Source organism: Salpingoeca rosetta (genome assembly GCF_000188695.1).
Source record: "Salpingoeca rosetta unplaced genomic scaffold supercont1.21, whole genome shotgun sequence".
Taxonomy (NCBI): Eukaryota; class Choanoflagellata; order Craspedida; family Salpingoecidae; genus Salpingoeca; species Salpingoeca rosetta.
This window is the reverse complement of record NW_004754913.1, coordinates 398797-409047: the sequence shown is the minus strand read 5'-3', so window position 1 is coordinate 409047 and position 10251 is coordinate 398797. Positions and strand designations below refer to the sequence as shown.

The 10251-nt window shown below is 55.1% G+C and overlaps 3 protein-coding genes across 3 annotated transcripts in view; 2 read left to right on the top strand and 1 right to left on the bottom strand.

Annotated features, from left to right (window-relative positions):
• The first annotated feature begins 16 nt into the window (after positions 1–16).
• PTSG_08092 (ATP-dependent RNA helicase DHH1) lies at positions 17–4736 on the top strand. The gene is made up of 12 exons (XM_004991056.1): positions 17–364; positions 612–644; positions 917–1079; positions 1455–1526; positions 2249–2392; positions 2717–2842; positions 3002–3096; positions 3246–3302; positions 3431–3508; positions 3752–3926; positions 4247–4425; positions 4608–4736. The coding sequence occupies exons 1-12, from the start codon at positions 350–352 to the stop codon at positions 4683–4685; spliced, it is 1215 nt and encodes a 404-aa protein (XP_004991113.1). The 5' UTR covers positions 17–349; the 3' UTR covers positions 4686–4736.
• A 109-nt stretch (positions 4737–4845) lies between these two features.
• PTSG_08091 (uncharacterized protein) lies at positions 4846–9195 on the bottom strand. Its single transcript, XM_004991055.1, has 9 exons — positions 8538–9195; positions 8109–8253; positions 7733–7853; positions 7310–7456; positions 6946–7015; positions 6659–6720; positions 6386–6452; positions 5645–6046; positions 4846–5295 (listed from the first exon to the last, which is right to left on the bottom strand). The coding sequence occupies exons 1-9, from the start codon at positions 8775–8777 to the stop codon at positions 5158–5160; spliced, it is 1392 nt and encodes a 463-aa protein (XP_004991112.1). The 5' UTR covers positions 8778–9195; the 3' UTR covers positions 4846–5157.
• A 37-nt stretch (positions 9196–9232) lies between these two features.
• The window catches only part of PTSG_08090 (yrdC domain-containing protein), a 1660-nt gene continuing 641 nt past the window's right edge, over positions 9233–10251 (top strand). Inside the window, exon 1 of the mRNA XM_004991054.1 lies at positions 9233–10251. This exon is cut by the window's right edge and continues 641 nt beyond it. Coding sequence (XP_004991111.1) covers positions 9525–10251 — 727 coding nt within the window. The 5' untranslated portion in view covers positions 9233–9524.

The following is a 10251-nucleotide window of genomic DNA, read 5'->3' as shown; positions in this document are numbered from 1 at the left end:
CTCCCCGCACAAACAACACTGGCATTTGTCCACACACACAAACAAAACTGACACCGGTCAGCAACCACAGCAAAGAGAAAGAAAGAAGACGAAAAGAAGAACAAGGCAGAGGAGAGTCAGTCAGTGCCACACCATCATCAAAGACCAGCCAGCCAACGCAGCCAACGCCGCCAAGCCAACGCAGCCAAGAAGCAAAGCCAAGCAAACACAGCAACGTCCACTGCAGCCCCAGTAGAGAAGCACTTGCTGTTGATCCATTCGTCAAACCTCTCTTGCTCGAAGCCGCGTGACAGCTTTCCACCGTCACCCACATCACCCCCACACACATCACACACAGAGATACACCGTCATGGGAGACCACCAAGTGAGTTCGTGCACGCGCCATGGTTTCGTGCACCTCACCTGTTCAGTGATTGTATGGATGAAGCGTGAGCACGTTACTCTTTTGTGGCCAGCTTTGTGTTTTTGTGTGTTTCCTCCCTGCCTGCCTGCATGCTTGTTTGCCTCATCCTGTCCACTTGCCTTATCCTGTCCACTGTCCGTTCTCCACCTTCATGTGGTGGCTGCACTCACACCTGTGCTCGCTTTTTGGCTTGTTCCTTCAACGACAGGCCCCCGCCATGTCGACACAGTTTCGAACAGACGTAGGCGACTCTTGATTGTGTGTGTGTATGTGTGTGTGCGTGTATGTGTGTATGTGTGTGTGCATGTTTGTGGATATATGTGTGTATGTGCGTGTATGTTTGTGGATACATATGTGTGTGTGTGTACGTGCGTGCGCACGGCCACACAAACGGCAAGCCTGCATAAACAGCCAGCCGGCCTGCATACCACACGTCGCCCCTTTCCTTTTGTCGTCGACAGTTGTATCGCGCCTTAAGAGCCTCACACACCCTTGCTGTGCGCTTGATGGCAGGATGTGTTGGCAACCAAAGGCACAACGTTTGAGGACTATGGCCTGAAGCGTGACTTGCAAAAGGGCATCTATCAGCTCGGCTTTGAACGACCCACCCCTATCCAGGAAGAGTCCATCTCCGAGGTGCTCCTCGGCCACGACATCCTCGCCCGCGCCAAAAACGGTCTGTACGTGCGTGTGCACGTCGTTGTCGTTCGGGTGTGTATGTGCGCGTGCGTGTTGTCGATGTGTGTGCGTGTGCGTGCGTGTTGTCGATGTGTGTGTGTGTGCGCGTGCGTGTTGTCGATGTGTGTGTGTGTGTGCTGGGTCTCGTATCGCGCTGTGTCGACATGTATGGTGCAGGCATACTTTTTTTTGCAGAATGTCGCTCGCTGTCCGTTCAAGCCACTCGCCAACTCACATCGGCTCACACACACACACACAAAACATACGCGATACACACGAAACACACACACACACAAAATACACGAAACACACACATACACACACCAAACAAAATGCACTCACACACACACACAACAAATCACCAAACACTCAGGCACTGGAAAGACGGGCGCATACCTTGTTCCCATGCTGAACCGCATTGATGTCGACAACCCCGCCGTTCAAGGTAGACATACTCACAACAAATCTGCACAGGTGCTCCCTGTTGCGCGTTTGCCTTCGGTAGCGTTAGGCACAGCAACCCCCCCGTCCTTCTCTCCTTTTCCCAGTCTGGTTCACCCTCCCTCCGTTCCACCCTGTTTTGGGTTCCCCTTTCTACACCCCCTTTCCCCTTTCCTCGCTCCTTTACCCTTTACAAGGCCGGCCATCCATTCGCCCATTGCTTGCTGTGCATCAGTGCAGTGATGTTCTATTTTTTTAATACATGTTAGACTACTGACGCTCACTCTGTGTGACGACAACCTTCATACTGAGCACATGCACACTCTCCTTTGCAAGCACCGGCAGCCCACCCCTGTTTCTCTTCAACTCTCCTCTTTTGTGTTCAACCCCTCAATGGTTGCTTTTAGTCAAAATCCTGTGTGCGGTGATGCTTAATCACTTTTCATCTTGCACATGTTAGAACTGACACCTACATGGTTGATGTACTCTGGCCGAAAGGCTTTTCAAGTTCCTGAGCAATGCTGTCTGTGCCTCCTCTCAAGTCAACGTTCACACGACATCCACATTCATATCCCTGCCCACCCCTTTTGCTCTGCCCTCATTGTGTTTGCATGTGTCGGTTTCAGCCATCTTCAACAATCACCCTCTTTTCGTGTCGCTCACTCCAAATCGTCGTGCCCTCCTGTACTTTGCACCCCTCCTTCCTCCCCCGCCCCTTGTGCGCAGCGCTTGTGCTTGTGCCCACGCGAGAGCTGAGCTTGCAGACGTCCAAGACAGCCAAGGACCTCGGAAAGTTCCTCAACATTCAGGTTGTGTGCACAACCGGCGGCACCAGCGTGCGCGATGACATTCTCCGCTTCAAGAGCACAGGTGTGTGTCGCTTGCTTGTTCAATCGAAGGGAACCCGGCTGCACTTCTCCTCGCGTTCATGGGTGCCTTGCTACGCACATGTTGATTGTGCGAGTCACGTTACTCACCCCCCCCCCCCACCACACACACCCCTCTCTCTCCCCTCGCTATGTTTTACTTTCTCTCTCCTACACACCCACACCCACACCCACACCCACACACACACACACACCCACACCCACCCACCCACCCACACCACACACACACACACCACCACACACACACACCACCACCACCACACACACACACACACACACTACGATCTCTTAATGTTCATGTGTGCAGTGCATCTGGTTGTCGGAACGCCTGGTCGCGTGCTCGACCTCCTTGACCGCGGCGTCATCCGCTCCGCCGAGATTGAAATGGTCGTCCTTGATGAGGCCGACAAGCTTCTCGACAGAACCTTCCAAAGTCAGTGCGCAACCTTGCATGCCAGCCTTGCTTGCATTTCTCGATGCGCATGTGCGTGTGTTTGCCGTCTGCCTTTCTTCGTCTTGCACAACCACCGACTCACTTGCTGACTCACATGCCATCATCACGTCATCTGCACCTGCATTTGCCGACTCCAAGGAAACATCACACGCATCATTAGCTACCTGCCCCGGCAGGACAAGCAGCTCATGCTCTTCTCTGCGACCTTCCCGCAGTCTGTGAAGGACTTTACTGTGAGTCAATTGCCGCCTGAGCTGGCCCCGCATGCGCAAGCACGCGCACACATGCGTTCTGCCACGTGTTCAAATTCAAGTGTCCTGTGTCGTTCCTCACCCCCTTTGTGTCATCGTGGTTGACCTCACTTTTTATTTTGTGACTGCAGCGCCGTTACATGCGACAGCCAAAGAAGATCAACCTCATGGACACACTCACCCTCAAGGTATCAAACACGGCTCCTGCAGTTGTTGCAGTCATTTCTTTTCACTCTGCTGGGGAGGAAGAATGGTGTTTTTGTTTGGTGCACACGCTCACTACGGCTCGTGGGTGCTGTGTCCCTTGTGAACAAAGGGTGTGACTCAGTACTATGCCTTTTTGGAGGAAAAGGATAAGCTTCGCTGCCTCAAGACCCTTTTCAGCAAATTGCAGGTGTGCAACATGCGTGTGTGTGTTTATGTGTGTGTTTGTTTGTGTGCGTGCTTGTGTGTGTGTGTGTGTGCGTGCGTGTGTGTGTTGGTTGCGTGTGTGTGTGTGTGTGCGTGCGTGTGTGTTGGTTGCGTGGTGTGTGTTGGGTGTTGGGTGTTGGGTGCTGGAGCGTGTCTCAATACCACCAGCGTGGATTGCTCACCACGATTTTTTTTTGTTTTGCTTCGTGTTTCATTGCGCGTGCAGATCAACCAATCGATTATCTTTTGTAACAGCGTGAAGCGCGTGGAGGTGCTTGCCAAGCGCATCACCGACATGGGCTCCCCGTGCTTTTACATTCACTCCAGCATGGACCAGGATTCCCGCAACAAGGTGTTCCAGCAGTTCCGCGAGCGCAAGTGCCGCCACCTCGTCTGCACAGGTATACACGAAATCTCGCACTTGCCGTGTTGTCGCCACAAGCTGTGTTTTGTGTTGTCGCCACAAGCTGTGTTTTGTGTTGTCGCCACAAGCTGTGTTTTGTGTTGTCGCCACAAGCTGTGTTTTGTGTTGTCGCCACAAGCTGTGTTTTGTGTTGTCGCCACAAGCTGTGTTTTGTGTTGTCGCCCCAATTTCATTTCTCTCCTCCTCACCCTCTCTCCCCTCGCTCACTCACTCTCTCCACACTCACTCACGAAACATGCAATGGCTGTTTTTTTTTTTTTCCTTCTTGATTGGCTGTGTGCATTCTGTTCTGCTCAGATTTGTTCACGCGCGGTATTGACGTGCCGACGGTGAACGTTGTCATCAACTTTGACTTCCCCAACTCCTCTGAGACGTACCTGCACCGCATTGGCCGGTCGGGTCGTGGTGGCAGGCTGGGCCTCGCCATCAACCTCGTCACACAGGCGAACACAGAGGCATTTTCGCGTATCGAGCGGGTACGTTGACACATGTGCGCCTTCCGGCTTGGTGTGGTTGTGGGTGTTGTGTGTTGTGTGTGGTGGTCATTGTGTCTGGATCTCTCATTACGTTACCTTCTCACTCACGCATGCCTGCTTTGTGCTGCGGTTGCTTTTGGCTCTTGTTTTTTTTTTTTTTGCTGTTTGTTGTTTGTTTGCAGGAGTTGAACATTCACATTGATGCGGTGCCTGAGGAGATTGACAAGTCGTTGTATGTTGACTCGTCTGTCGCCGAGTAAACGACCCGATGACATGATCGCTTGCAATAAGACCATCAATGTCAACAGAACAGATTTGCTGCGAGTTGGGAAGAGAGGCGGAGAAGGATGTGGCACGACTGTGGTGAAGAGAAAGAGAGTGTCAAAATGGGTGTGGGCATGAGCAGGAACTGACACGTGTGTGTGTGTGTGTGTGTGTGTGTGTGTATGTGTGTGTGTGTGTGTGTGTGAACGGTGGGCAATGCAGTGCCATTGGGAAAGCGGACCGTTTATGATTGTCGTCATCATCAAGCTTTGGTTGTTGATGCGACGGGCTGTGGGTGGTGTTGGCAGAGGACAGGGTGCATTTACAGTTACAATCATCATCCCACGGGAAACACGAACAAAAACACACAAGGCAAGCAGAGGAAGGCACTGCTGCCGTAAATGTGCGACACGAGTCACGCTGCGCAACAGACGTGTGCACACGCTCGCTGGGGGCTCGCCATCACACTCAAGCGTTGCTCATTGGATGCGGGAGGGACGAGAAGCGGCGGGCGCGTGTGGGGCGGGCGTGGATCCTTGGTGGGCGGTCCACGCAGTGTACAGGAGACAGGATGCTGTCGTTGACAATCACGCCCCGAGACGCAGACTGCACAGTGTATTCAACGCGTTGTGTCAATCAGGGGCAGTTGGGAAAGTGTGAGGTGGCAACAGTGAGGTAGGGGGGGGGGTTGCACACCTGACACGGACACGGTGGCAGACGGACCGGGACAGGGAAAGAGGCGAACGTGGACTCATACAGGCACACACACACACACATGCAGACACACACACATGCAGACACACACACATGCACAGAGAGACACATACAAACAGACACACAGACACATGCAGACAAAGAGACACAGAGAGACACATACAAACAGACACACAGACACATGCAGCAAAGATACACACAGACAAAACGGCTGCTGCGTGTCACGGGCAGTTTGACGTACGGTGATGTGTGGGTAGACGGTCTGGTAGCAGCTAAAGAGGTCGAGATAGTTAAGATTGACCTGGCCGGCCAGCGCCTGGGTGGCTGCGACGGTTATGTGGTGGCACCGGGAGAGGGCGATGCGACGCAGGCGGCGGAGGTGGCCGATGATGGTGTGCACGCTGATGTCCGTCACCCCGTAGCAGTCGCTTGCATCCAGCACCTCCAACGACGGGCAGTACCGGCACACCGCCGCCACACCCTCGTCGTCGAAGCTTTCGGAGCACCCGCTCATGTCCAGCTCACGCAGCGCGGAGAAGCGAACGCACAGCGCGAGAAAATCCTCCTTGCTCACAGGCGTCCACCCGAGACTCACAATCTCCAGTGCGGGACCGCAGCGAGCGGCGATGGCGCGCAGCCCGCGCTGTTGTCGTGTGATGGTGCGAGTGCGAGTGTATGCGAGTGTAGGTGTGTGTGTGTGTGTGTGAATTCGAGCGATTGAGCGTTCGTTCGTGTGTGTGTGAGTGTGAGTGTGAGTGTGAGTGTGAGTGTGTGTGTGTGGGGGGGGGGGTTCGGTGTCAGTGTGAGTGTGATCGTTGGCATGAGTGCGTGACTATGTTGATGAGAGGGAATGTGCGTTATGCCACAGCGCTCTGCAGCGACTGTGTGTGCATGTCAGGGTGACACAAAAGGTCGCTCACGACAACCAAGAATGCAATGCACAGCGCGTGCAGCAGACAAGCAGCTTCTCAGATATGCTCACGCCAGTGATGTTGTGACAGGATCGCAAGCCAAGGGACGTGAGCCGTGGGCAGTGTCGCGCCAATGCCCTGCGCGTAACAACAGTGGACGCGTAATGCATGACGCATGACATGTGAGTGCTGATTGATGATGGGGTGTAACACGCGCAATCTGAGACAGTGGTGGCATGCGCGGACACCATGTGTGTGTGTGTGCCAGTCTCCGGCTTTGTAACTCTCAGTTTCTTTCCGCCAATGTGTCCGCCTTTTCTCTTTCTCAATGCATGTGTCCTTACTCAAGTGCAGTGTCATCGATTGGCGTTCCACTCATGTCAACCCGTTGCAGTCGTGGCGACATCTGCACAGCACAGCCCACGAGGAGCAGCGCAGACACGAGCGTTAGCAGCCGGCGAGCGAGTGCAGACAGACATTTGCACCACCAGCAGGAGCTGCACCAAAGCCCCCACACTACGAAGAGCAACAAGCGCACAGTTCTGATGCTTTCTGTTGACACACACACAGACACACACAGACACACACAGACAGACAGGCACATGAGGAGATGCGGTGGGTCGTTGCTTACGGCAAAGATCTGGGCGAGGTCGGCAGGGTTGATGGTTGATGCAGTCAGATCGAGTGTTTCAAGTTGAAACCTGAATACATACGCATGTACACGCATGTGCACGCATGTACACGCAGAGGTGTCAGATAACACAGTTGAGGAGATTTGAGTCGAGGGGAAGGAGAGACGCGTCACAAGCTACATAACATAAACTATGAACAACATGCGGCACACACACACACACACACACACACACACACACACACACACACACACACACACACACACACACACACACACACACAAACTCCGCCCCACCACACACGACCGTCCTGTGATCCGTCCTTCAGCTGCCAACAGAGAGCCAACAATTACTCAAACGCACGATTGGAGAAACGTGGCCTGGAGGCGAGGGATGACGGTGTGGACGAGGAAGAGGCGGCGCGGGCGGCGTTGCAGAAGCATCGCCCGCGCATCAAACCCAAGCGACGTGTCCTCGAGGTAAATCGTGTCCCAGCACCTCGGTGACAGCCTGCGTTCAGAGGAGCAAGGGTGCGAGTGAGCAAGAGCGTTTGAGTGTGCGAGTGAGCAAGAGCGTTTAAGTGTGTGAGTGTGTATGAGTGAGCGTGTGAGTGTGTGAGTGTGTGTGAGCAGTAGGAAACAGCAGGGAACACAGGCAGGCAGACACATGCACACGCAGACACAGACACACAAACAAACAGACAGACAGACACATACACACAGACACACGCACACACACACACACACACACACACAGATGCAGATATTTTACAGCCCGGTGACTCACAGGAGGTGGTACCAACGGCGACAGACGCGGCTGCAGATGAGTTTGTCCCACGTGTTGAGTAGTTGGAATATCGCCAGCATCGTCTCGTGTGGCAGCGTGTGGAAAGGAGCAACTTCATCTACTGACAGCAGCAGCAGCAGCAGCAGCAGCAGCAGCAGCAGCACAACCAACACGGTGGCGAGTTGCACAGTGCAAAGGTGGGTTCGTGAGTTTTGGGTGTTGGTGCCGAGACGCGTGCAGTTGAACAGGGATGGACTTCCACAGACACATGGAGAGGCAGAGACAGACAGACAGGCGGGCAGATGGAAACGCACGCAACACAACACAACACAAACAACACACAAACAAACAAACTAACGAAAACACAGCCACAGACCTTCTGCGGGGAGTTGGCGCGCGTGTGGCTCGAGCTGCAGTGCGCGGTTCACGCTAGAGCGAGCGGTGGCGGTGTCTGTGGTCTTGGCACGCTTGTTCTCCAGCACACCAGCGTCGCTGCCGCTTGTCCCTGGTCGACGCTTGACCTATGTGAGGCATGGCGTCCGGCGACGACAAAACGCCACGAGAAGATCGTGCAACCAACAATTCAATTAAGGTGAGCATGTCAGCGTGGCACGTGACACGCAGGTGGGCAGCCAGAGCTTGGGCGCACGCATGAGCTAACGGGTGTACACACACGCGGCTCGTGACTCAGGTCAACCACGCAGCCCTCACCAAATTCAAAGGACAACAGCTACAACAGCGACAACCCATGACAGCGACAAAACCCAGGACAGCGAGCAACAGTTGACGGCAGACACTCACATACCGTGGTTCTTGAGCACGGCGTGAGGTCTGTGGGTGGCATGCGAATGGCGTTGGCCGAGGACGTGTTGAGGGGCGATGACAACATGGAAGACGAGACTGGGGTGACCGCAGGCGAGGCGTCACTTGAATTGGGCCATTCAATGGGCTCCATCCCGGACATGTCGAGGATAATCTCCTCGATGCTGAGGTCAGAGAACACTCGCGTTCCCTGCGAGGAGGGCACCGATGAGGGCGACGACATGGCGTGTTGTCACCAGCACCTTGCTTTGTGCTTGGTTGTCGTGTGGTGTGGTGTGGTGTACTGTGGTGGTGAAACTGTGACACCACACCCACGATCAACGCTAGCTAAGCTAGGTGTCCTTGTGTCTTCGCGTATGTGTACGCGTGCGGAGCACAACGCACAACGCACAACGCAACAACGCAACAACGCAACAAACGCACAACACACGCCAGGTCAGGCGGGCTTGTATGCTGCTTGCCCTGTTGTGCTCTGGCAGTGTCGTATTGTTCACCCTGCTCCGCCGCTGTGATTGGTGTGTGTGTGTGTGTGTGTGTGTGTGTGTGTGTGTGTGTGTGCTTGACAAGAGACGAGCAGCCAACAAAGAGACGACAAGCACAAGAGCGAGGGAGGCAACTGCTTTGTGCCTTCTTGGAGTTTTGGCGGCAGAAATGGCGCCTTGAGCACACTTCCCGCCACTGCGATTTGCCAAATCTTCATTGAATTATTCAGCTCACTGCTGACTCAGATTTCTGCACGTTTGTGCGTGCAAACGGCAACAGCAGCAAGAAGAAGAGAGCAAGGACCACCACACACTCCGCACAACAGCCGACACACAGCAGACACACAGCCCGAGGGGAGCGGGTTGTGTTACAGACATACAAACAGCCAGCCAGCCCACACCTTGCAGCACCCGCGCACGAGCTGCTGCTACATTCATTCTCACAGTCAAACACGTGTGCAGGAAGAGACGCGTGGTGTTGTGCGTGTATGCTGCGCGTGTGTGGACGGCAACTGCGGTCGATAACGCGGAGGTGGTTGAGGCAACCAACGGTAACAGCGAGCATGAGTGGGCAGCGGGGTGTGCACGCCAAGCACGCCAAGCACGCCAAGCACGATGCCGAGCGCACGGCAGACAGCACGAACGTGACGAGCACCACCAGCGCCACGGCTGACAACACAAACACCACCACCAACAGCAACGGCGATGGCAGCAGCAAGCCGCAGCAAGCGCAGCTCGGGCGCGTGGTGAAGATTGCGGGCAACCAGGAGGACGTGCCGGACGACGTGGTCGCAGACGCCGTGGAGACACTGCGGGCCGGTGGCGTCATTGGCGTGCCCACGGATACCATCTACGGGCTGGCGTGCCTGGCGCAGTCCACCCAGGGTGTGCGCCGCATCTACTCCATCAAAGGGCGAAGCGAACTCAAGCCCATCGCCATCTGCGTGCACGACGTCGCTGCCATCGGGGCATATGCAGAGCTGAGTGTGCCAGAGCGCTTGCTGCGCGCCTTGCTGCCGGGACCCGTGACTGTCGTGCTGCCGCGCAAGCCCGCCCTCAACCCGGAGCTCAACCCGCACACGTCACTCATTGGCGTGCGCGTCCCAGACTTCCCCTTTGTGCGCAAGCTGGTGCAGGCCCTAGGCGAGCCGCTCGCGCTGACCAGCGCCAACCGGTCTGGCGAGCAGAGCTGCATCAGCAGCAGCGAGTTCTCGC

Excerpts from the sequence above, each read along its gene's own strand:
- PTSG_08091 (XM_004991055.1), bottom strand. The coding sequence starts at position 8,777 with ATGTCGTCGCCCTCATCGGTGCCCTCCTCGCAGGGAACGCGAGTGTTC. Across the intron at positions 7,457-7,732 it reads CGCCGTTGGTACCACCTCCT|GCTGTCACCGAGGTGCTGGG; the intron begins GTGAGTCACCGG and ends CTCTGAACGCAG. Across the intron at positions 6,453-6,658 it reads ATCGATGACACTGCACTTGA|GGCATTGGCGCGACACTGCC; the intron begins GTAAGGACACAT and ends TGTTACGCGCAG.
- PTSG_08092 (XM_004991056.1), top strand. Across the intron at positions 1,080-1,454 it reads CCTCGCCCGCGCCAAAAACG|GCACTGGAAAGACGGGCGCA; the intron begins GTCTGTACGTGC and ends CCAAACACTCAG. Across the intron at positions 3,097-3,245 it reads AGTCTGTGAAGGACTTTACT|CGCCGTTACATGCGACAGCC; the intron begins GTGAGTCAATTG and ends TTGTGACTGCAG.